This window comes from Diplotaxodon limnothrissa, linkage group LG8, assembly GCF_057381915.1.
Source record: "Diplotaxodon limnothrissa isolate DT_005_m linkage group LG8, D_limnothrissa_male_GT1.1, whole genome shotgun sequence".
In the NCBI taxonomy this organism is placed as follows: Eukaryota; Metazoa; Chordata; class Actinopteri; order Cichliformes; family Cichlidae; genus Diplotaxodon; species Diplotaxodon limnothrissa.
Window position 1 is genome coordinate 31,997,440 of NC_140603.1, and position 25,119 is coordinate 32,022,558.

General features: G+C 48.7%; 3 protein-coding genes across 4 annotated transcripts; 1 reads left to right on the top strand and 2 right to left on the bottom strand.

Moving 5' to 3' along the window:
- Positions 1-1,195: 1,195 nt before the first annotated feature.
- Positions 1,196-12,318, bottom strand: LOC146627440 (phosphatidylinositol 3,4,5-trisphosphate 3-phosphatase and dual-specificity protein phosphatase PTEN-like). Of its 2 annotated transcripts, XM_085361725.1 has the most exons (9): positions 11,652-12,318; positions 10,415-10,499; positions 9,407-9,451; positions 8,920-8,963; positions 8,587-8,825; positions 8,042-8,183; positions 7,797-7,963; positions 7,211-7,453; positions 1,196-6,933 (listed from the first exon to the last, which is right to left on the bottom strand). In XM_085361725.1, the coding sequence occupies exons 1-9, from the start codon at positions 11,734-11,736 to the stop codon at positions 6,748-6,750; spliced, it is 1,236 nt and encodes a 411-aa protein (XP_085217851.1). In that variant the 5' UTR covers positions 11,737-12,318; the 3' UTR covers positions 1,196-6,747. The 2 variants fall into 2 exon arrangements, with proteins under 2 accessions (XP_085217851.1, XP_085217850.1); XM_085361724.1 differs by having other exon boundaries at positions 7,797-8,183.
- A 1,828-nt stretch (positions 12,319-14,146) lies between these two features.
- atad1b (ATPase family AAA domain containing 1b) lies at positions 14,147-19,599 on the top strand. Its single transcript, XM_085361726.1, has 10 exons — positions 14,147-14,209; positions 15,410-15,601; positions 15,683-15,781; positions 15,919-16,039; positions 16,164-16,364; positions 16,945-17,051; positions 17,178-17,267; positions 17,344-17,394; positions 17,809-17,939; positions 18,028-19,599. Exons 2-10 carry the CDS (start codon positions 15,428-15,430, stop codon positions 18,146-18,148), a joined length of 1,095 nt encoding a protein of 364 aa, XP_085217852.1. The 5' UTR covers positions 14,147-14,209; positions 15,410-15,427; the 3' UTR covers positions 18,149-19,599.
- Positions 19,600-19,818: 219 nt separating this feature from the next.
- On the bottom strand, positions 19,819-23,384 carry LOC146627442 (multiple inositol polyphosphate phosphatase 1-like). Its single transcript, XM_085361105.1, has 7 exons — positions 22,841-23,384; positions 22,446-22,637; positions 22,168-22,368; positions 21,892-21,989; positions 21,436-21,566; positions 21,080-21,213; positions 19,819-20,728 (listed from the first exon to the last, which is right to left on the bottom strand). Exons 1-7 carry the CDS (start codon positions 23,382-23,384, stop codon positions 20,475-20,477), a joined length of 1,554 nt encoding a protein of 517 aa, XP_085217231.1. The 3' UTR covers positions 19,819-20,474.
- Positions 23,385-25,119: the final 1,735 nt, after the last annotated feature.

The window sequence follows — 25,119 nt, forward strand, 5'->3', positions numbered from 1 at the left end:
TTTAGTCTCCTGTTGGGTCAGAACGAGTCGAGGAGGGCGGGTGTGTTTGGGCCCACCTCCGGTTTGTGCAGGTCTTTGAACGCCTCAGACCTTCTGTGGGTTTTGGCCGTGTGGTGTGGAGGTGACTGACAGCTGAAGCTGTTTTATGAGCTGAGCTGTTTGGGTCAAAACAAAGCGAGTGTGGGTGGAGCTGAGCGTGGGTGGAAGCTTGCACCCTCCGTGGAATGAGGGTTGAAGTGTCTGATGTGAAATCTGCCACACCTTAAGGCGTCAGGTGACCGGCCGGTTGTCTGAGGTGGAGGCGTGGTGGGTGCAGTCCAGCTGGTGGAGCTGCTGCCTGAGCGTCTCCGCTGCTCTGCGTCTCCTTTGATCTTTTTATAGCAGCAGATGAGACAGAATCAGTGATGGCTCGCTGCCCACGAGGCACACTGAGCGCGTGTGACCTCATTTCTCCTCCCCGCTCCCTGCTGCACTGCACGGTGGGGCAAGCGAGCCATTATCATTTCTGCCAAGTCACCGGTCGATCGTGCACGTGCGCGCACACGCAGGATTGAGCTGAGGCGCTCCTGTGTGCGCGAGTCTGTGCAGCAGCGGAGCATAAACGAGTTTGTCAGAGAAGAAGACGATGATGGTTGTTCACGGCTGGCACAGCGCGTCGTCTACTAAGGTGGGAGTTGGTGGTTCGATTCCCGTCTGCAGTGTCCTCCATCCATCAGTGTGAACCGTGGGCGTTTCTATGAATGAGGCGTGTTGAAACACTGTATCAGAATCAGCCTATTAATTATTTACTGGACAAAAAGTGAATTCTTATTTTTAACTCTGAGCCGAGTCAGAGTTAATCAGAACATCCAGCTGAATGTCTGTAAGTAATCACATTACATTGTCAAACTCAGGAACAATAAAGAGCACTACCACAGCTGTGGGTGTGGCAGCTGTGGCTGGTGACGAGTTAAACAGTGCGGTCAGTCACGTCTGCCTCAGCCTCCTGAAACACCCAACGCAGCTTTAGAACTGATCGATCGTGGCTCAAGAGTTGGCAGTTCGAGCCCCGGCTCCGACAGTCTCGGTCGTTGTGTCCTTGGGCAAGACACTTCACCTGTTACCTACCGGTGGTGGTCAGAGAGCCCGGCAGCCTCGCCTCTGTCAGGTCGCCCCAGGGCGGCCGTGGCTACAACGTAGCTGCCATCACCAGTGTGTGAATGTGTGGGTGTAGTATAAAGTGCTTTGGGACTAAGTAAAGCGCTATACAAATACAGGCCATTTAAAACATGAGTTCACCAAGAGTTTATTCAACAAAATGCCCCAAAGCCATTTTCTTCCCTTAAAGCAGCGCACTGAGCACTTGATAACAGAGCAAATGGACCTTAAGAGAAATTCTTTTTCGTACTGACAGACACCTGAAGCATTATGGGAGTTGTAGTTCTAAAACCAAGCAAACAAAAATCAAACAATGAGCAGCTGTTTATAAATAGTTTATTCACCTTTACAGTGTTTTTATTTCTTTATAAAACAAAGAGAGGAGGAATAAAAGAGGGGGGGTCAGATTAACATGTTGCCATGGTGATATAGTTTGTAGTCAGGTGGCATTTTTTGTTTGTTGATTGGAAACTAAAATGAACACCTGTGTGCAGCTGACGTGTGACACGAGGCTCGGAGTCGGGTACAAAACCACATCTGATCGAGACCACAAACCCCGCCCCAAAAAGGGGCCGTCCTTAAACAGCAAAGCAGAAGGAAAGTTATTGTTAGCATTGTGCTAGCGACCTCGTTTAAGCTAACGTTAATGGCTGTTTTTGTCGCCGTGAAAACAAGCTGAGCAGCTGCGTAGCGTCCCGCGTTCCTTTTAGTTTTCACTGGTCAAATGCGCCAAGACACGTCGTCAGCTTTAACGGATTTAAGGTGCTCGTGTTTATTTTGTTACCGAGTTACTCAACAGCAGGAGGTGGGGCTTAGTGATGACACCACACATCTGTGAAATATAGATTTAAAGGCAAAGAGGGAGCTGCCCGTTAATGACAGCAAATAATTCTGGATGTGTTGAAACAGCCATCAAGTGTTAACAGGAGGCCAGGAAGACATGGGCCCACATTTATTTATTTATTAAACCTCAGTTAAAACGTATTTCACCACACCCGGTGGACTGACCAGTCAAAGCTTGGTCCACTAAAGCCTGGCCAGCATCTTCTGTTTGGAACAAACCGTCTCCCTGAAATCACGCTCGCCGTCTTCTGGAAGCCTGCTGAGGGGCAGCACCCGGGGCTCTAGTTTCTGTAGTTGGCCTGCAGGTTAACGTTTGAAGCTTTGGCCATGTTTAGACTGAACAGGAGCGAGAGGAGATACACTCTACGCCAATGATGTGTTGTTTTATGTTCAGGACTCAGATCTGGGGAACAGCTGACATCAGCTCATCAGGAAAGCAGAGTAATAAGACAAAAGCAGAACAGATGGCTAAACAGCCTGATCTGGACGAGTTTCTGTTGTTCTTTCTCTGACTGGACCAACAGACATGGTTTGGGTACACAACTCAGAGGAAACGTCTGAAACTACTGAAGGTGTGGTCATATGACATCCATCCGATTTACTTGAATGAAAGGAGGCTGAAACACTGACGCTGGTTTGTGAAATGCAGAATCCGTTATTCTAACGAGGTTCTCCGTGAGGATAACACGAGCAGACTATGCCACATGTCTTGATGGGTCCCAGTTCCCTTGTGGGATCAATAGAGCATCTATCTACAGACTGTTGCACAGAGAAACGGTGACACCTTAACCTTACGGCGAAAAACAAACAGAGTGTGAACACAGACTGTAATTACAAACGGACCCAAACTCAACAATTAGGAACACAAAGGCGTCCGAGCTTCATCGTGGCAGGTTTGGTGAAGAGACGCAAACAGCAGAGCTGAAGCACTGTGTGGTCGGGGACAGAAACAGGACGTCTGAGGAAGCAGGAAGTACCGGAGCTTGTCACAATGACCGCTTTTCCACTGGTGCCAGACCCAGCACACAGATCTGAGAATTGTTAGCAGATGTTGGGCTAATGTCTGCGCGAAAAGCACCCCACCCAGAGTCTGCCAATCACTGGATGAATTTCTTGCGGTAGGCCCTCCCGTAGCGTTTGACGGCACGGGTCCTAACTTCAGGAGCAGCAGGCTCTCTGGTGGGGCCGCTGTTTCAGCACCACAGCAGTGGGAAAGAGGCAGGCGCGGTGCATTAAAAGGCAAAATTCGAGGTTCCTTCACACAGAGTTGCCGCAGAATCCCTGATGATGTCAGAATCGGGGAGGAGTTTGACCCCAGCTCTGTTAACAGGTGACCACTTTCTATGAAACTCCAGGTGAGGAGAAGAGCTGAACGGAGGTTTGTATACAACCAACAATGAAAAGACACTGAGCACCTTGAACAGTCAGAGACGTGGACAGCACCTGCCTGGCCTCAAACACCTGAACCTGCTCAGCAGTGGAGAATATTACCAACATGAAATACTACAGCACTCAGTCTTCCACGTTCGGACCCATCTCTGGATCTCTGCAAGCTTCCCTTTGGGTAAAGCGGTGAGGTCTGCTGGAAAATCATTTGGAGAACCACAAAGAGTCAAAACGCAGCTTCTACCCATCGTTCTGGACTCGACCACGACCTGCCCCAAACCTCATCGAGTGACTGCGCTTCAGTAAAACTGTGGGTGTTAAGAACAAATCCACCTGAATGGAGTCAAACCTTGGACTCTGGTACAGGTCTACACTACACCCTGGTCACTGCTGAACGGGTCAGTGACAGGACGTGAGGCCAGGTCTGATAGCACCTAACAGGACTCGAGACAGGAAATGCTGCTGTAAAAATCCCAGTGGCTGTATGGCCACGCTGACGACACAGCTGCTGGGCATTAGAGATCAGGAGTGGACGAACACGCACGCTGCTGGTAGAGAGCACCACAGATGGACGACCAGTCCTGGGCTCGCTCAACAAGCTGCATGCACTGGCTGTCAGTAGCACCAGGCCACGGCGTTAGACGTGCTCACACAGGATGCCGTTTGTTTGGCTAAATGTCAATCTAACCTAAAAACCCTTGGCACTGATGAGGAGGCATTAGATCGGTCATAAGAGAGAGCACAAAGGAACAGTTGGCAGTTGCTTCAGCATCATCATCACCATCACCAAGAGCTCTGCAAACATGTTCAACCTTGGATGGCAAGAACGGGCGAGCTCCCAAAGATCTGAGGGTCAAACACACCTTCAGATCTTCTCCTTTTGGGGTCAAGCTCAAGGTTCAGCATCTTATTTATCCTGATTGCAACTGAACATGAGTGAAATCATCATTACTGATGCCTCTGCCTTCATTACAGGTCACCAGCTCTTTGACGTTAAACACATCTGGAGATCAAGATGGGAGGTTTTTTTACTGAAGGCATCGGCACTACAACTTTGGAGTTTGTGTTTTAGATCCTCATGGTGCATCCTGTGTGACCAGACCTGCCAAGACCCACAGGTTCAACAACAGAGACCCAGATACCACACCCACGATGAACTATCAGTCATAGCAGGGTCCACGATAGCTTTTAGCACCAAATGTGAGGACGGAAATCAGGCATCAGGACTAAAACTTCTACCTGTGCCCGACCAGGACGCAGATGACCCTGTAGATGCTCCGGACCATCGGACAGACTTTTATACGGTGTGACTGGCTGAAGTCAGACGGTGTTTATGGTCACTGCATTAGGCCTTATTATACTGTACATGTAATATCTTTATGCAGAACGGTGGATGTGCAAGAAGAAGCTTAATGGTCAAAACAGTCGTCCAAGAGCCCGCTTTAACTTTACATATGTTGCATGGCAAAGCCAAACCTCCAGTAGCTGAAACATCTCTAATACTCATTCTGTCAGTTTGAAACAAGTCTCAAACCTGCTGTGATGCCAACGTGACTCTCCAGCCATCGTCCCTGGTGTTAAAGGTACAATTTGCAAGAATATAAGTGCTTAAACATCTCCAAGAAGTAGTAGTGAGTAAAAACGATTAATAGTCTATGGACAGAGTAATAATTCTAGAGCGTTACCATTCTGAAAGATCAGAAACCAGAGACACACAGAGGCTGACCATCGTGATGGCGCCGCTCGGTCAGCACAGCGTTCCACCTGTTTTTTGGGCAGTGATCCCAAAATCCTCATGACCCCGACGAGGTCCCAGTGTCCATTCAAAAGATGCTCCAAATGGACCTGGCAGACCTTTAGCTTAGAGTAGTTTTACTAAAAAGAAATCCACGACGTTGTAATGATGGCACTGCCACGCTGCGGACTCCGGCTGCAGAAAGCCAAAGCTCACAAACGGCAGCTTCATGAGGACTACAGCGCAACACGAGCCGAATCAGATCTCCTGCACAGACGGAGCGCGCCTGGAAATATTTACAAGGCCGTCAAGATTCACTCGAGTGTCCTTCATAAAGTGCATGCCAGACACAGCGAAAGCCAGCGCTCTGGAGTCAAAGATTTCTGCTTCAGTCTGTGCTGGGGGCTAGCCTATATAGGTGTGTAGCTTAAAGCAGATCGCTGCAGGAATGGTTATACTGTGCAGTAGCTCATTTGTCGTTTAGCTTAATGATTGATATATTTCAGAGTACAACAAAAACAAGGTTCTTTGAAGTGTAGGAGCTGATTGAAAGACTGAACAGTCCTTCTGTGCAAAACTGAGGACAGACAGAGAAGCAGTGAAGCAGGTGTTCACGCACTCAGAGCATCCTTCAGCAGATGATTGACGGAGCTGCAGAGGATTGTGAATAATAACGTTTCTCATCTTCACTGTGACATTCAACAGCAGGTTGTCGCTTCTCTTTGTGCTTGGTCCCAAACTGGGTCCAGATCAGCGACGGGACCCGTCCGGCCGGTCCAAACAAGGCTCGGGGAGAAAAGTTCAGACCTACAGCCCAACCCAATTTAGACTGGATTAAACAGGCTGCTGCAAACTGGATCAGGAGTTTCCAGTTGAAGGTGTTTGAAGTATTTGGGAGAATAAATAAATGCGGTCACAGTGACCCGGGGGTTCGACCTTTTTAAATCAGCATCTCTTTTTACAAGAACAGATTCGCCTCACCCAATGCTGATATTTTGCCAGGTTCATCACATGACCGTCTGCCATCATCAGCATCGTGGTTTCACATTTTGAGTCAGGTAAATTAGTTTGGTTGTCCCGCAGTGATCCACGTCTCAGATTCAGGTGAAGCACAGGAACTGGCCTTCAAAGCTCCACGTGGGTCCACGCTCGACCTGAATTTGAGTTTTCAGCACACAGAGAGAAGCGTCAACACTGAGAAAGCCTGAAGAGAGCAGAGATGAAGACAGAGTCCAGACCGCTCAGCACGAAACAAAGCTGGTCGGGAGGGGCTTCGTCCCACAGACGCCGCGGCGTGGTCACTAAAGAAGTCTACTCGTCTTTCCGTTTGTCTAGATTCAAGTTTTACTCCTTTAAACTGTGATTTCCTGCGTCACACTGTCCACTCGCCTGGCCCCGCCCACATGCTTACAAATCCATGTCATGTGATTGTCCAGCTGTGTAGAAGTTTGGGGGGTGGGGATGGCGAAAGTTTTCTGATCAGAGTCCCACTGATCAGCTGCGGTCCGCCGGCGATACTCCCCGTTAGCTAACCGCCCGCTAGTCTTCGTCTGGGTTCACGAGTGTATACATACATACATACATACTGGAGATATATATACACGTATATAGCTGTATGTTTGCGTATTAGAGAGAGTGCGTGTGTGTCAGACTTTTGTGATCTGATTGTGGTCTTCGTCTTCAAACCCCTCGTTCTCAGGGTCCGAGTCCGTCGTGTCCGAGTAGCGGTAGTGATCCGGTTCGTTGTCGCTGGCGTCTGGCGTCATCGAGGACGTGCTGCTCGCGTCACAGTTGGCTCCTTCTTCTACCGTCTTGGTGAAGAACAGTTTCACCTGAAGCAGAAGAAGAAGCAGACCGTCAGTCTGGAGGTCACCTGCCTGCTGCTAACGCTTTTAAACTACAGATGGCGGGCAGCGGCGCTCTGCCGCTCATCGCTCTCTGTGCTTCTAACGAGTTTACACGCTAGCACAGCAGAAATCATCTTCCTGGTCATTACAGCTGGGTTTGTGCGGCTCGTCAACTTAACGAGTCTTTTTCTTAAAGAACAAAACAAGCAGGATATTTACTCAGCGCCATCGCCGTCAGCGGCGTCGCTGCTCAGCAGCTTACCTTGAAGTTCGGGGAGAAGTTCCTGTTGGCCTTGTCCTTGTTGGCCTTGTCCAGGTCGTTCTTGGTCAGCGTGAGGACCAGGTAGTCTCTGTCGTTGGTTTCGCTTCCCGGCGTCATCGGGGTCTGCGGCGTCCTGTCAAACAGCTCTCTGGGTGTCCCCGCGCTGCCGTTCTCCATCCTCTCTGGGACTTCCTCCGGACCCGGGATGAAGAAGGTGTTGATCCAGAAATGGAACATCTTCTCCTACAATGAGAAAAAGCAGTGAGGAAACCAGGCCGGCCGTGCGCTCTGCCATCGTGGACACGTGTCCGTGTTCCACCTCCTCTGGTCCCCGGAGAAAAACCTGTGCTCCTAAAACTGATGCTGAACATCTACAGTAAAGACTAGTTTGAGTTTGGCACTGAATAACCAAGGCTGACCTTTGACCTTTGACTGTGAGGAAATATTCAGTCCTGCTCAGACACAGGGTCTGCACAAGACTCAGCACTGACCACAGACGGCCCTTCGAGGTGAGCCCAGACAAACTACACCAGGCCACATGTGAACCCCACTCAGGACAACAAAGAGGACTCCATCACCTCCTCACCTTCTTCAGCACCTTGTTCTGCTTGTGGAAGAACTCCACCTTGATGTCTCCACAGACAGGAAGTGGCTGCGGGAACTCAAACAGCATCAGTTTGTCTTCCCTGCGGGTGTGGCCGGGGTTAGAGGTGTGGATCTTCACCTTCAGCTGGTACACGACAAACTGGGGGTCTGCGGGGAGAACAGGGACACCCGTTAATTCAACTGAAGTCGCTCGAAGCGACGGCAGACTTACTGCTCGAGACTCACTGCAGGTGCCTCCGGTGAACATGGGGATGGTTTCAAACAGCATCTTGTGGAAGAGCAGAGCCACCGGTTTGTACTGCAGCTGGTTCTTCAGCAGGAAGTTGTAGTAGACAACGTAGCGCCGCTGGCTCGGGATGGTCACACCCTGAACATCAACAGATCAATCGTGAGGTCAGGTTATATCAGAGTCTTTCAGCATCCTCATCAGCCGCCTCTGCAGAGTTAGAATTCATCCATTCATTCTGTCACGCTGTCAGGGTTGCAGGGGCACCCTGGGAACACCCGGACGGGCCGCCAGGCTGTGGCAGGGCTAACAGAGACAGACAATCACTCACACTCACACCTGTGGACCGTTTAGAATCGCCAGGTAACCTAACCCCACTAGCTGCATGTGTTTGGACTGTGGGAGTACCCGGAGAGAACCCCTGCAGACACGGGGAGAACATGCTCAGGGTTTACCGCCCAGTTACAACCTTATTCATCACAACAGCTGCTCAAGGCGCCTCGTATCACGAGGCAAAGGCTCCACATGAACACAAAAAGGTTACCTTCTTGTCGTGGGTGCGGACCTCCCCGTAGAAGTCGAGGGCCTCCTGAGCTTCCTGGAACTTGCCCCGGTGCAGCAGGTAGGCGCAGATCATCACGCCGGTGCGGCCCTTTCCCGCCTTGCAGTGGATGGCGGCGACGTGCTGCTCGTCCTCGCTCAGCCACTTGTCCAGGTCCTCGCAGAACGGCTTTATCAGCTCCAGCTGGGGCGGGTTGTGGTCCTCGAACGGGTACTGAGCGACTGGGAGAGGAGGAGCAGAGCGACGGCTCGTTACCCAACACCAGACAAACACACTGCCTCTCAAAGGTCAGAGGTCACAAGAGGACAGGCTCACCTTGGCAGTTGAACTTTGATGAGTCGTAATGTCGCTCCGCACATCTGTGGAAAGGCACACAGATGTTAGGACTGGCCGCCTCGCCGGCAGCTGTCGGCACCTCTGAAGGAATGTTTAGCTCGCTGACGTAAGGAGCTGCGGTGAGAGGCGGAGTCCACCTGACAGACGCTCACCTGAGTACGTTAAAATGAACCCCTCACCCACTTCTCTGTGCTTGACGTCACAGTATTATCCTGTTTGTTAAACCTGCGCTGCTGTCAGTACACCTGGACCTGCTGAGCTGAGTCGGCACGCCTGTGGGCGGGGCTCCTCACATGAACATTTCCCACATCAGTGAGCGAATGAAAACTTTAGAACTGAAGGCCCGTCAGGCTCGACTCCTGAGGGCGCCGGTCCTAACAGTCTGGTCTAAACTCAGCTTTATGACCTGAACAGGAAGTTTTCATTTCAAGACATCATCACAGAGGAAAGCAGACTGAGTACTCACAGGTTGTAGATCTTATAGTGATTCTTGTGCTTCGAGTCTAAAAACCTGAGAGGAGAGGCGGGGCAAACCGTTAGAGAAGCTTTAAAACAGACCGACTTTACTCACACGGCAGCTCCACGATGACATGTGGAGTGTTATTACAGCGTTATCACACTACAGTGTTATTGCAGAGTTTGCTGTGAGGCTGAGGTGAAAGTCTTTCATCCAGAAATCCTACGCCGAGCAAACCAGCTTTAAAAACCAACACGTGGTCTCCGCAGCGCCCCCTGCTGGTGTCTGAACACGACGCGGCTTTAACGAGGCTGACGTCACATTTCGAGCACGTCTGTAATCAATAAAATAATCTTCTATTATTGCTCAGCTGATTGAAGCTCGCTCACTTGTACACTTCACATTTTTGTGGCCCACCTTAAAGCAAACTTCCTTCTGATTTGCCAGGTTCAGGAAGCCTACTGAGGAGCTCCTGCTCTGGACTCACTGGAGATCAGTTTTCAGTGGAGCAATATCCCATATGGAAAAGATGCATATAAATCTTATAAAGTTTGTATCTGTCTTGTGTGAAACTTGTATGAAAAGCATACAAGAGTGAAAACAAATATAAGATCCCTTGAAAAATTATATAATGAAACTTGTATGTTTTGGATACTTCCTAAAACAATATATGAAAGTAACGAGAAAGTGGCCACGTTCATGAGTAAATCATATAAGTTTTTACTATTTCTTTTCCATATGGGAATCACTGAGTCTGTGTTCTTTCTGAGCGTGGATCAAAGAAAATCTCCAGTTTCAAACTTTCGGTGGTTTTCGTTTGTGTGTCCATCCAATTTTTAAGATTTCCACCTTCGCTAGCAGCAGCGATCATTAATCCGTTAACAGGAAGTGACCCAATAACCTTAAAAACTGGGTTGTGCATTTTTTCAGTACGGGATCAGATTTCACAGCGATGTTTACAGGAGGCGCTGCTGAGCACTAAAAACATGGGTCAGAGAAGGTCAAAGGTCATCTTACCGAACCACGTCGTCGATGTTGTTCCTGTAAACGCCCTCCAGCCGCTCGGCGGGGAAACCCATCGCGATGATGTTTGGATAAATGTCTGATGGAGCGCCGCTCAGGACCAAACGTCTGAACACAGCTGGACCCCAAAAACTAGCACTCAAACATCCAATCACAGAGCTTCATACCATCACATGATTAGTCAGATCTCTCTCCTGGACTCCTCCCCCTTTAAGACAACCTTTGGGTTGGGTTTGGCTGCCCCTCATAAACAGAAGGTCTAACAGCAGGTGGCCGGCGCATACGACCGAAAACACAACAGTTCCTCTTTAAAAATGAATAAACCATCACATCATCGGAAACGAGTCGAGTTTCCCTAATCGATCAGTTTACCTCAGAAGGTGGTAACAGGTCAGGTATCAGAGTCAGCTGACAGGAAGTTTGCCAAAGCGATGAATCAACTGTCAGAAACCTGAAGAGGTCAACGACATAAAAACAGCTAAGAGAATAAAATGTAACGTCAGGCGTCTGTAAAGGCACAAAGCACCCCTACTCTGATCAATAATCAAACTGATCGGGACTTTCACTGTGCTGATCATCCTCAGTCCCTCCACCATAAGTGGCTATTTGCTTTCTGATCAATCAGTCCTGTTCAATCAGCTGCATGTGGATTGGTGCCTTCAGCCCTGCAGGAGGTCCTCTGAATCAAACTTTATTAACACAGGAGAGAAGCGAACACCACTAAATATGACCAAACAGAATAATCAATCATCAGTAGTGATCGATAGATTTCATTAATTCAGTGCTGGGTTTGTTATTTTACCAATAACACACAGGTTGGTCGATAATCGATATTCTGACCTACAGCAGATGCATCAGAGCAGCCTGGAGATGCTCCAACAGACCTCACGCCGAACTGCATTGAAAAATCTGCTAAATTAAGACTAATTAGCAGACGTGTCAGTGTAAGGGGACAGCATGAAGACGGTCGCTGCAGAAAAAACCAGCGGAACATCTGGACCATGAAGACCGACCGAGAACAGCCTTCAGGCACGAGCCAGCAGACACGAGCCCGCCTCTAAATGTGCGATTTTTTGAGTCCGGCTGCTCATCAGCAATACGCCCCACACCGAGCCGCCTCCTTAAATCACAGCTTTTCTGAACAGGCTTCTGCACGGCGCTATCTCACACACACACACACACACACACACACACACACACACACACACACACACAAAAAGGTAAAGGATACAGGTCAGGTCCAGGTCGAAGCCGTCCTCCTGGTACCGCCTTTTGTTCCTGCTCACAATCTCCCGGATTCTGATTAAGGCAGCCATCGCTGCGCCCCGGCCTCCGGTGAGGTCTGTCAGCGGGTCAGAGATCACCGGGAGACGGTCTGTTTTACTGCGGAGCCTCAGCTGTCTGGTTACCCTGGTAATCCTGGGCAGCTAGCTCGCAGCTAGCCGGCCTCCAGTCCCGCGATTTCCAGATTTAAAGAATAACCCGCAGAAAAATAAAGCCCAAATAAAATCCAGTAGAAACCTCGACCCGAAGCAGCACGAATCGGTCCCTTTATCCGGCCTGCTCGCTGCCTCCCGAGCCCCGCTCTGGATGGATGCTAGCCGACCTGCTAGTAGAGATGCATCCGGGCTGTCGCTGCTCTTTTATGGATCAGAACAGGGGAGCTCCGAGGCCTCCTCCCCGCTCCCGCAGCGGGCCCGGGTTTCCAGATCCCCTGCCTGCAGACAAAGACCATCTGCGGAAGGACGGCCGGTGCGGAGCCGGTCCTCCGGACGTATCCAGCAGAGCTGTTCCCGGCCTATGAGCGCAGGAGAGCCGCCGTGCCTGAATGCAGGTGAGGGGAGAGAAACCCTCTCCGCCTCGGTGCCTTTGAGCAGAGCGACTAGACGACAGTTACGCATGCGTCAAGTCTACAGCAGGAGAGACGTCCACATCCGCCCGCCTTCAAAATAAATGACCTACCTCAAAGGACTTGTTTTTTTTTCTTAAGCGTTTCCGCAAATGAATTTAAACACTATCATGGAAAAAACACATTTTACGTCCACAGTACAACCTAAAGACTTTAAGGACTTGTGTGTTCCATTTATTCAAGTTATTTAAGTATGTTTTTTTAATGAATCGATCCCAGTGGTGGGTTAATAGTTAAAACACTTTTGAATCTTTCAAAAAAATATTAAATTTTTCACCAAACAGCAGCAGAACAGCAGATTTACTGATGTATTTATCATCAGAGGGACAGAGATGCTGCCAAATTTACCTATGGTGATAATAATCATAATAATAATAATATAAATTCCTGAAACATACTCATACATATTTAACGTTGTTAGTATTATTGCTATTGTACAGAATTTATCAACAGCTATTTCAGTTTGTTTTATGTTATCAATACATGCATTTTTTTAATTCTATCCTTAATTAGATTACTGTTTTTTCTTTAATTTTCATTTTATGTAGTTTGAATTAATTATTTCATTTATACGTATATAATTTAGTCATGTTTACCTTAATGTATGTATTAAAAAAAGAAAATTGATAAAAGACGTCATTAAATGACGTGTGCGGGTTACATAATTCACTGTAGATCGCGAACTTTGCTTTTATTTTGTAAAGCTGCTCACTTTATTTCGGTGGGTCACTTTTCCTGACTCGATGATGCTAACTTGTTAGCGGCTAGCTGCGCTGCAATGGTTGGTTGCCATGTTGTGACGCCGCCATCCTCCCATTCAGAAAAACTCTAGGAATACGTAATGACCGGGAAACCTGGCAACCACCGGAAGTTACATAATGCAGCATGCCGTCCCAGCAGAGGATGGAGTCCGGTTCCAGCAGAGTTTCAGTCCGTTTCAGCAGTTTTTAAGGAGCTGAAACGACGTGAACATGCTGCTGAAACTGAAAAGTTGCGTTTTTCCACAGAAGCGTCTCGTGGAGGCAGCAGAGCTTCGGCGGAGCCACAGCGGCCCCTGGTGGACAGACGTCGGCGCGGAGATGCGTTCTCACATTCACATTTTTTCTGTAAACTCTTGTCTATGTTTGTTGTTTGCGAATTAATCACGTTTGCGTAACTTTTATTAATCAAAATGTGAAAAATTCATATTCATTATTTACAATACAATTATTACAATCAAAACTGCGCACGACAAACATAGATGTTTACATCAGCGCTGTAATTTGCACTAATCAACCGAACACTACTGTTATAACTTGCACATTACTTTTCTCAGTTTATATATACTAACTTACATGTTACATGTCTACTTGTCAATGAATAGGTACAATACATAATCTGTACTTTTCTAATTATTCTAAATATTCTTAACTATTTAAGCATCTTTCGGTATCCTGCTCATTTTGCACACTCCAGCCTTGGTTTGCCACTTATCTGTACTCTAACTTTAATAACTGTACAGTACTCTGTTTCGGTAACTATTTCCTATTTTACTGCAGGGCAACCTGCACGTGGCGAATAAAGCTTTGATTGATTGATTGATTGATTGATAACTCTTGTCCATGATGGAAATATGTAAAAAGTTTGTGTTTCTGTTCTATATCCTGTTCTGTTTGTATATGTGTTTTCTTGCTGCTTTTACAACCACATTTCCCCCTGTGGGACAATTAAAGGATTATTCTATTCTATTTTATTCTATTCTAGGTCACTACGTGTTTCGATTTTGCCTGCAGGGGGCGCAGCAGAGTCGTGAGTTAAATAAAACGTAGAAGACGACGAGAATCCACATCCGGCTGTCACTGCCGTGCCGCAAAGGAAGAGCCAAAGGAATATCTGGACAGGTGAGCGTGATTCTACCTGACAGATGAGCCAGTTCCGCCCGGCTCCTCTGCTACAGGTGCCGGTGCTCTTCGACGGAGACTCGCGTGTCTTTATCCGCTCGGAACCGCTCCGTGAGGCCCTGCAGCTTCGAAGGTCAAGCTAATGCTAAAGCTAGTCCTTTCGGTTTTACCGTGTGAGCACCGCGGGGTCCAGACTGTGTCCGGTTTTTAAAGATAAGTTGGAAGTTCCGGACCGTCAGGTGTTTGTTTTCCAGAGCAGCAGGTCTGACTCTGAGCTCAGGTGTAGACGATTATAACTCACGTATGAATATGTATGACCTGAGGTCAGCTTTCAGCCTCGCGCTGAGAGAAGGATGAACTGTGTTCAACCTCAGCTAAACCGCATCACCTGTACGTCAGCGATGCTGTTAGTTATAGCTTATTTTCCCATAAAGTCCACTACAGAATAGCTGTTGTCATGCGCAGTTATGCCTCCGTTTGCAACCACGTGATTGAAACCATACGAAGGATAAAAGAGCTTTGTTGTCCCACAGGGACGTTTGTCCTGGACAAACAGTCCAGCAACATGAGCAAAAATACAGTGCTGTCATACAACTCTGGCAAACATTTATGTGCACCGCCATCTTTAAACCGTTTTGCAGCTGCTTGCTCTGTAACCTCTGCGTAAAAACCAGACAGACCTCATAAACCATTGTAGCTGCCAGAAACCAAGACGTGACCTGATGTAACAACGTTCACATTTCATCATTGATTAAGAGAATTGTATTTCTGAGCCGCCAGACTCTGAAAAATGGCTGATTTCCAGGACCTTTAATCAGGGTCGATCACCAGGCTGAAAATCCAGCGGTTTTCAGTTTAACTACTCACAGAGTCAGCGGGAGAAGATGATCCAGCCGGCAGTGACGGTCCCTGCACCGAAACCTCAGCCCTGAGCATTTATTCCACCTGAGTGATGGGAGGCCACATCCACCAGACTCCATTTCAAATTTGGGCTGTTTAGCATTTCTGTAACATTCTTTCCTCAAACATCACATCATGACTGAAGGCCAGCAGCTGTTTGGACCAAACCCCCTTTAAAAACCTGCCACTTTAAGCTCCTCCTGCTCCTCCTCAGAGAAACTCCGTTAGTTCAGGAGGTCTTTGTGTTCACCTGGCGCTCAGGTGTCATACCTGCTGATGACTTCTTCGTTTGTGTGGCAGGAGCTGCTGAGCGCGACGATGGTGCTGAGGGAGGTCCCGGCCGAGAACATCGCCCGTCCTCTGGGCAGGAACGAGGTCATCGGCCTCCTTTTCCGCCTCACCATATTCGGCGCTGTCACCTACTTCACCATTAAGTGGATGGTGGACGCCATTGACCCCACTAGGAAGCAGAAGGTGGAGGCTCAGAAACAGGTAAGAGCAAGCGAGCAGCTGCATGTTTGATCTTCACAGGTGGCTCGGTCTCTGATTGGTTCCTGGTTTGGTGTCTTTCAGGCCGAGAAGCTGATGCGTCAGATTGGCGTTAAAAACGTGAAGCTGTCGGAGTACGAGATGAGCATCGCCGCTCACCTGGTGGACCCGCTGAGCATGCAGGTAACGCCTCGTGTTGTTAAACTGAAGCTGTTAGAAACTCCTAAAAGCTTGCCCGCCGACGGCGGCGCCACGAGGAAACGGGAAGCGCGTGTGGTTTCTGTACCTGCATGTCACATACACCTTCTCCCTGCATGCAGATCACCTGGAGGGACATCGCAGGTCTGGACGAGGTCATCACCGAGTTAAAGGAGACGGTCATCCTACCTGTTCAGAAGAGACACCTGTTCCTGGGATCCAGGCTGCTGCAGCCCCCCAAAGGTCAGAGGTCATTCACCTGCGTCCTGTTTTAGAGTCGTCAATAAAGCTTTATACAGAAGGGAGCAAGGAAGGAAAGGAAATAAGGAAACGTGAAGGTAAAATCTGAACATGGTCTTTGTAACAGGCGTACTGCTGTACGGACCTCCGGGATGTGGGAAAACACTGATCGCTAAGGCAACGGCAAAAGAGGCGGGGTTTCGTTTCATCAACCTGCAGCCGAGCACACTGACGGACAAATGGTACGGAGAGTCCCAGAAACTCGCTGCCGCTGTGTTCTCATTGGCTGTCAAACTGCAGCCAGCGATCATCTTCATCGACGAGATAGGTGACGAACGCACACGCACACACACACACGCACACACACACACGCACACACACACACGCGCGCGCACACGCACGCACACACACGCGCACACACACACACGCACGCGCACACACACGCACACACACACGCGCACACACACACACGCGCACACACACACGCACACGCACGCACACACGCGCACACACACGCACACGCGCACACACGCACACACACACGCGCGCACACATACACACATGCACACACACGCGCACACACATACACACATGCACACACACGCGCACACACATACACACACACACACGCACGCGCACACACGCACACGCGCACACACATACACACACACACGCGCGCACACAAACGCACGCACACACGCACACACGCACGCACACGCACACACGCACATACACACGCACACGCACACGCACGCACATACACACGCACGCACATACACATACGCACATACACACGCACACACACACACACGAACGCACGCGCACACACACACAAAGAGTGAAAGCTGAGCCGGAGAATAGAAAAAGTAGAAATGAGAGTAAAGACCTCGCCGCCCGCGTGTTTGCAGACTCGTTCCTGCGGAGCCGCTCCAGCTCGGATCATGAAGCCACCGCCATGATGAAGGCCCAGTTCATGAGTCTGTGGGACGGACTGGACACGGACCACCACTGCCAGGTATGCACACCTGTCTGTCACATGACCTCAGCGGTGACGGGGTGTTTCCTTTTAGTAAAGATGTTTCCACATGTTTGTGTCACAATGACCTGAGGAGGGCGGGGCCACTGTGCGTGTCTGTGTCAGGTGGTCATTATGGGCGCCACCAATCGCCCCCAGGACCTGGACTCTGCCATCCTGCGGAGGATGCCCACCAGGTTCCACATCAACCAGCCTGTACGTGACTTTCAAAATAAAAGCCTCAGAAGTCTTAAAAGCAGGGGGCGTGCTGATGGTGTGTTTGTCCCCGCAGAGCGTGAGGCAGCGCGAGCAGATCCTCGGGCTGATCCTGGAGAACGAGAGGGTGAGCGCACGAGTCACGTGACCTTGTCATCATTCTGCAGCGCTTTACGACAGTCCTTCTTCTTTTACTCGTTTAATGGACGTCAGCACAGGAAATGAGAGAAAAGGAAAAGAACAAACACACAAAACAAGTTTGGCAAAGGGAAGACATGTAGGGGAAAGGAAGCAAGGAAATGATGGAAGGAAGGAGGATGGGGTTGTAGGAAATGGACTGGAAATGGGGAAGGACACAAAAGGATGGAATAAGGAAGGTAGGAACAAAGGAAAGGAGGAAAGGGAAAAACGGATAAAGATTGAAGGAAGGTTGGCAAGGAGGGGGAGAAGGAAGGAAACAAGGAAGGAAAAGAAGCCGATGGGAAGGAGGGCGGGTCGACGGACTCGAGCTCGCAGCGACCGATCTGTTTTCTCTTCACAGGTAGACTCATCGATTAGCCTCAGCGACATCGCCAAGGAAACAGAGGGTTTCTCAGGAAGTGACCTCAGAGAGATGTGTCGTGATGCGGCGCTGCTGTGTGTCCGCGACTTCGTCCACGCTGAGAACGACAGGTGGGCGTCCAGGTGTTTCTGTTGAGGTGATCAATAACAGTGACGGTTCGCTCAGGTGAGGTTTCAGTGTCGGGTTTCTCTCTCGCAGCCTTCCAGATGACATCATCCGCCCGATCCATCAGGACGACCTGCGGCGCGCCATTGTCAAAATGAGGAAGTCCAAGACCGCGGGTGGAGCCGGCGCCCTGCTGCACGCCGCTCTGGACTGAACACGCCTGGATCACACGATGACCTCAGCTCAGCCTGCAGCCGCCGCCCCTCACGCTGACATGCCACTGCTTCCTGCTTGTCCTTCAGTCAGCTGATTGGCTGACGGTGGCGGGCTTTTCTTTTTTTCTTCTTTTTTTTTAAGAATCCCGAAATCCAAAATAAAAGCTGTTTGTCAGAGCTCGCTGTCACGCGTCCGCGCCGCCGGCTCCCAAGCTTCCCCCTTTACAAAACGCTCTCATCCCGGCGCCTGAAGCTGCTGACATCACGGACACACGCGGCGGCCATCAGGCCTCGTCGTGACAAAATGTCTGACGCCAGATGGCAGGAATAGCGTCTGACTATGGGGGGAGGGATGAGATGGCGGTGAGGCACGTTAAGTTTTTCAGGCATATGACAGCGTTCTGCGTCTCCTCGCCGTTTGTTGGGTGTGAAATTGTGAGGAAAGATGGCGGTTGGGTTCAAACAAGCCGTTGCAGCGAGGCGTTTAAACTCGACGCCTGTCACACAGAGGGCTTCTACAGCAGGCTTTTATTGTGAAAATCCTCCCAAATAGAGTATAAGAAACCCACCAATAATCAATCTGATGAACAATAAGTTTACAGGTGTGAAGCACAAACGGCGAGCTTCAGCCGCTTAAACACGATTCAAGCTGCTTTGATGAAATGACGTCGTTATTGAAACTTTGACTCCGAAACACGACGCGGACGCTTTGATCCGTTTACAGTGTAAATAAACAAACGTGGCGCTGATGGCGTTTCAGGGGAACGCTTCTTTTCATCAAGTGTACTTTATTTGTAGTTTTTTTTTATTTGTAGTTTTTAAGCTGAGCTGGTTTCTGTTAATCCTCAGAGCTCGCAGTCGTAACAGAAACAGGAAGGCGTCAGATTTTCACATTAAAAGACCGATGAACTTCCTGATAACACTGAATCATCGTTTCATCAGACGCAGGATTTTTTACTCAGTGTGTTGTTGCCTGTTTAAGTTATCATGTAATAAAGTGGCCAAAACAACAACATGTGACTTTTTCATTCATGCGGTTCTGAGGAAAAATGTTATGAAGTCTATTTATTTTATCAAAATTAAATTTGTCAAACATTAAAGTGTAGTTACGATGGAGGAGTTTCTTTAAACGTTAAATAATAAAGCTTTTTATTGAAAAAATAAATGACCCAAGTTATAACTGCAGAAGCCACGCTTCGAAAAGAGGAAAACTTTATGGACGACAACAGATCCGCTGAATTTTGTACGTTTGCAATAAAACCATTAAAGCCGCTGTTACCAAGAGACGACGTTTGACCAGCTCGGACATCAGGACACGATTCTCACGTCAACAGTTCAAAGCTCTCCTTTGTAATCTGAACAATTTGTTTTCATTAATATTTCACATAAAATTACACAAAGTGAATTTTTAGAGGAACATTTGAAAATAAAGAATTTGTTTTGAGTAATAAAGAAGTAAAACAGTTTTCTACAGTTTCTTTGGTTCGAGCTGCTGTTTGGAAGTGTAACAGTGAACTTTGACTTTAAATAAGACACTTTGTTCTGTTTTGATGGCGAACTTTTTTTTTATTAAAGCTTTAAATGAAAAACCTTTGGATGAAGATTCAGAAAATAAATTAAAAAAAAAAAAAATACCCAAAAAGTTTTTGGCACAAAGTTGAAACATTTTTCACCCTGAACAAATCAAAGATTAAAATAAATAAAGTCAAAATGATTCAGATCTCAGCCCGACACCCTGACCTGGACTCACAATTTGTAAAAGACTTTTATTGTGAAAATCCTGGTAGAAAGAAAATCAACCACCGAAAAAATAAATTAAAGCTGAAGCTTCTCTGGCATAACTGAGACTAAAGGTGGAGGCAGGGGAAGGAGGGCACCCGCCCTCCGTCACGTTTACCTGCAGTTTAACCTTCACACTTCCTGCTGACCCGAGAACATCAAAGCACATTTCACGTTTAACTTTTACCCAGAAACACTCAGACCTCAGGCCCCTGAAAACCTCAGGCTCGTTTACACTTCTGTACAAACAGAGGAGCCGCCCCCTGCTGGTCATTGGAAGGACTGCAGGCTGACGGAACCGTGTCCATCGTTTATCTACAGTCTGTGTCAGACTCCCTAAGTCAGACTTTGAGCGAACGAAAGGAAGAAGCTGGCCAATCAGAGCTCAGGTCCAGACATCTTCATGAGTTACATGACGTCTTTCTCCTGCTTCAAACGTCTGAACTGGGAAAAATTCTAGTGCGTGACTGGACGCTTGTTGTCAGGGGGTGGGGCTCCATGCCCCCAGGTTAGCAGGTGTGTTAGGCTTACAGTCCTCTGTCCCTCTCAGAGCTCCGTGTTGGGCGCTCGGCCCACCGCCCTCCCCTCGCACTCTCTATGGAAGTCGCAGCCGTCCAGCAGGTGGCGGTACGTTGCCCGGACGTCACGGTACAGCGGCGCATCCTCCGCCTCCAGCCCGGGGAATCGAACTGGCGACTCATTGACAAGTAGCTGCAGCCGTGGGCCTCGCTGGCAGTCGTACAGCACGAACAGCAGGTTGGCGGCGTATGGCACGATGAGACTGGTCCGGAAACGGCGACCTGCAAGACGCCATAGGGAGACTTCCTGTTAGAGCGAGACTCATGAAACAGCAGATTGTGGCTGTGACAATGATGTCATGATGATGTCACGCCACTCTCCAGAATGTTCTGTAGTCTGAACATCTTGTTTTAAATTTAAGGACTTTACGAGTGAACGTTTGGGAACATTTGGGACTTTAATGTGACATGAATACATTCATATTTCTGGAGAATCACGTCTCAGGACATACAAGTGCAGTTCCTGGAGGACTGAGGATGACAACGACGGCGTTGTGTCAATAAAAACAAGAAAACAAGAAAAACTTGTTCTGCTCTCTGATTGGATGCTATGTTAGAGGTGGCGCTTCTTACCATGCTGTGAGTCGTAGTTGGTGGCAGTGGGTGGAGTTTGGTCCTTGTAGAGTCCCAGCAGAGAGAGGAGGGGGAGGAGCGTCTCAGCATGACCCACCAAGATGGAGGCGGGCTCTGGGGACGCGTCAGTGGACCTGACGGAGACACGATCGGTTCAATCAGTGATCGATCAAACCAAACGATTGGTGACGGCAATCGGAGCTCAGAAACGAGCACAGCCGCTCGGGAGCCATGTTGAAGCGGCTTTGGGTGGTTTTTACGAAGCATCACCTAAATGAGCTTCGCTAGTTGAAAACCACCTTCAGAGCTGAAAAACACGCCAACAAACAAACAACGATCGCAGGGGCCCCACCCACCTGCGAGGACGACCGGCTCTGTCCAGCGTCCTGAAGACGTGATGGAAGAGCGGGCAGCTGGACAGGCTGTTGATCTCGTGGCCGTGCGAACGCTTCCAGTACTGCTTCAAGTCCGACTTGTACTCCAACACCTGCAGACGGCGAGTGGGGAGAGGAAACCCACGGACCAATCAGAGAGCCGTAAACACTTATGAGCCATTTGATCGCTTTACCATCGACAACCTGACCTGAGAGCCATCTGCAGCATCACTAATCAATAATGGATAATGGATTGCATTTATATGCGCTTTACAGTGCCACTATTCACTCCCTCTCACATTCACACACTGGTGGAGGCAGCTACAGTGCAGTACAATGCATGCAGATCAGTGCAGATCAGTGCAGATCAGTGCAGATCAGGTCCTCTCAGCTGTCTTACTGATCCCGGATCAGCCCCGGAATAACGCGGAACGTTACCTTTGCGTCGCTCTCGTCAAACAGGAAGCACCACGGCGAGTGCACGTTTTTGATGGAGAGCTCGTACGAGCACAAGAAGAACGCCGCCTCCAGCAGATCTACAGGAGGCACAGAGGGACAATCTTCATCACACAAAAAACACCGCCCCCTGTGGGACAGGAAGTCCACAGAGCGGCATATGGAGAAATTTTAAAAAGCTTAACTGCATCATGGGAGATGTAGTGTGTGTGTGTGTGTGTGTGTGTGTATGTGTGTGTGTGTGTGGGCATAAGAGACCTGGTGTGAGTCGGTGGTGAGGAAGGCCCAGCCTGTCGGCCATCCTCCTCCTCACTCCCTCCATCTCCTCGCCATGTTTGAACTTCTCCACCTCCAGCAGCGCCGTGCGGTTGTTCTCCACGCCCTCCACATAACCACGGCAACGGTCAAAGAAACGCATCAACTCATCGTCCACCTCGTGGCTGTACTCCGGCTCGCCATCTGCCCAAACACAAAGGTCAGAGGTCAGGCTCAAGGACTCACGTTATCGAGAAAGCCTCTGGGGTGGTGAGACTCACCGTGGCATCCCCAGCGGCGCTGCAGCCCCTCCTGAAACGCCTCCACGCTGCTCACGCAGCGATGCTTCGAGCTGGTCAGGAAGCGCACCCTCCTCTTCCTCACACTCTCCTCGGACAGCAGAGATGGGAACACAGACGCCAGGCGGCTCGCCAGCTGACGCAGGTCATCCCGGCCCTTCATCACCAGCTGACCTGAGGAGCATCATCATCATCATCATTATCAGGGTCGGTCATACGCTCTGAGGTCACATGGTCCCCCTCACGCATTACGTTACTAACAGTACACGATTAGGATGATGTATTCAAGTATTTATTTAGGCATTTAAGTATTCGAGTACTTATTCATGTTAATATATTCATGTATACATGTTCTGTACTGACGGTCGCGGGCTCACCGTCCATGTCCTCGGTGTACCACGCCTCCCAGCGGTTCCGGATCTCCTGCAGCCAGCTCTCAGATCCGCCGGAGGCCCTGGAAGCTTCGGTCCGGACCATCTCGCTCAGTTTCCGGATCCTGCGGATGTTCTTAAGGGTCGGGTAGCGGCTGCCGTGTCGGATGACGGCGGTGAGGTGGACCGGGGAGCATTGCTCGGCCGGGGGCGGTCTCAGGACCGAAGGGTCCGCGGACAGAGGGTCCCGCAGCAGGTGCGGGTTCACCTCCTCGTACCGGGTCTTGGTGCCGAAGTACCCGGCGATGTGCGGGATGTCCGGGACCGACAGGGAGGCGAAGGACAGGCGGGGCACGAGCAGACCCAGACTGGCCAGCAGCACACCTCCAGCGGGGTGAAACACGGAGAACATGTCGGCGGGGACCGGAGAACTGAGCCGGGGAGACAGACGGGGTCCACCTGCTTCCGCCTTTCTTGCTTTGTTGATGTTCCGGGTTTGTGTGACCTTTAACCTCCTGTTTTTCCGGTGTGCGGGCCGACCAAAAAGCATCCGCGAGGTTTAAAATTCAACATTTTTCGTTAAACTTCAACTTCGATGAAAAGTTGAGTTATGTAAAAAAAAAAAACTGCCGGAACTAATTTAGTGGTTAAAAAAAGAAGAAGAAAAAGGTTTTACCCTCTGAAGCTTCAAATTCAACACATCAATATAGAGAGGCACAATACAGCTTCCGCTTAACGGAAGCCAAAATAAAAGCCCTAACCGGTTTGTCTCTTTCAAAGTAAAAGCTTAAATGACAACAGGAAATGCATTTTACTCAAAATCGACATGAACTTTTTTTTTTAACTAATAAAATAATAATAAAACAATTTAAAGAATCAGAATTTGTAGCTGATGAAGTTATGGAAATGGTTATTTTTCTGTATGGACACACTGATGTCATGTCTCCTTGTTCCTAAATCAGGGGTCATTTTAAATGGTGGGCCACAGACAGCCCGCTTTGACCTAAAGTGGGCCGGACCAGTAAAACTTCCTGTCACTGTAAATTAGTTAAATATTTAACTGTTTTTCTGCATGTTGAAGAAAAAGCTGCTGTGACACAGAACGAAATCTGACAGCCGGTGTCCTGCAGGTTTTAGATCTCACCCTGGGTCAGCACACCTGAATCACATGATTAGTTCATTACAAGGCCTCTGGAGAACTTCAGGACAAGAACTTTATTTAAACAATTTTGAGTCAGAGTTTTGATAAAAGTCTTATTTTGATGGATTTATTACTTTAGTAGTGAGAACACACATGAAGTTTAAGGACAAGTTTGAAGCCTTTTGTCCTCCACGATGGAAAATCAATGAAAACAAAAAACTTTATCCAGCTGCTAAGTTCATAAACTCTGCTCTCAGCTTAGCTCAGTGTCCTGTGTCACTGAAATGAAGAGAGATGTTGCTTGTTTTACGTTTTCACTCGTGTGAACACTGCTCAGATACACACCTGTCCTGTGAGGAGAACACAGGTGGGGTTTAAAGCTTTAACAGACTCCTACACCTGTTTTCCTCCACAACAGTGACAGGAATCCTCAGTGACCACACCGACTGAGGCCTCATCCACATCGCTCCTCTCCCCTGATGATAACAAATGTGGTTTTCAGTTACAGACATCACTAAGTAGAAACACAATATAATTTCATACTTAGAAAACAGGAAATACTTTGTATCAATAGGTAACTTCACATCCGAGCAGACAAGTATCACATGTGGAGTTCCCCAAGGTTCCATCTTGGGACCCCTTCTGTTTAACATTTACATGCTCCCACTGGCACAGATTATAAACAACAACAAAATAAACTATCACAGCTATGCAGATGACACACAAATATATATCACAATGTCACCAGGAGACCGAGGCCCTGTACAGGCTCTTGGTAAATGCATTGAGGAAATTAATGACTGGTTGTGCCACAATTTTCTCCAACTAAACAAAAACAAAACTGAGGTAATAGTCTTTGGTGCCAAAGAAAAACGATTACAGGTCACCAGAGAACTTCAATCTATACACCTAAAAACCACAAACCAGGCGAGAAATTTGGGTGTAGTGATGGATGCAGACCTAAACTTAGAAAAACACATTAAGACAATAACAAAGTCAGCTTACTATCACCTCAAGAATATATCAAGGATAAAAGATCTGATGTCTCAACAGGACCTGGAAAAACTAGTCCATGCATTCATCTTTAGTAGGCTTGATTACTGTAACAGCATCTTTACAGGTCTACCTAAAACATCAGTGAGAC

Bases quoted from the DNA above. Each gene is read 5' to 3' on its own strand.
- LOC146627442 (XM_085361105.1), bottom strand. From the start codon at position 23,384: ATGCTTTTTGGTCGGCCCGCACACCGGAAAAACAGGAGGTTAAAGGTC. The intron at 22,638-22,840 runs GTGAGCCCGCGA...GATGCTCCTCAG, and splicing joins GTACACCGAGGACATGGACG to GTCAGCTGGTGATGAAGGGC. The intron at 21,214-21,435 runs GTGGGTGGGGCC...TGTCTCCGTCAG, and splicing joins AGAGCCGGTCGTCCTCGCAG to GTCCACTGACGCGTCCCCAG.
- atad1b (XM_085361726.1), top strand. From the start codon at position 15,428: ATGGTGCTGAGGGAGGTCCCGGCCGAGAACATCGCCCGTCCTCTGGGC. The intron at 16,040-16,163 runs GTCAGAGGTCAT...TCTTTGTAACAG, and splicing joins GCTGCTGCAGCCCCCCAAAG to GCGTACTGCTGTACGGACCT. The intron at 17,395-17,808 runs GTGAGCGCACGA...TTCTCTTCACAG, and splicing joins TGATCCTGGAGAACGAGAGG to GTAGACTCATCGATTAGCCT.
- LOC146627440 (XM_085361724.1), bottom strand. From the start codon at position 11,736: ATGGCTGCCTTAATCAGAATCCGGGAGATTGTGAGCAGGAACAAAAGG. The intron at 8,964-9,406 runs GTGAGTACTCAG...GCCTTTCCACAG, and splicing joins CACTATAAGATCTACAACCT to ATGTGCGGAGCGACATTACG. The intron at 6,934-7,210 runs GTAAGCTGCTGA...CTTCTGCTTCAG, and splicing joins ACTTCTCCCCGAACTTCAAG to GTGAAACTGTTCTTCACCAA.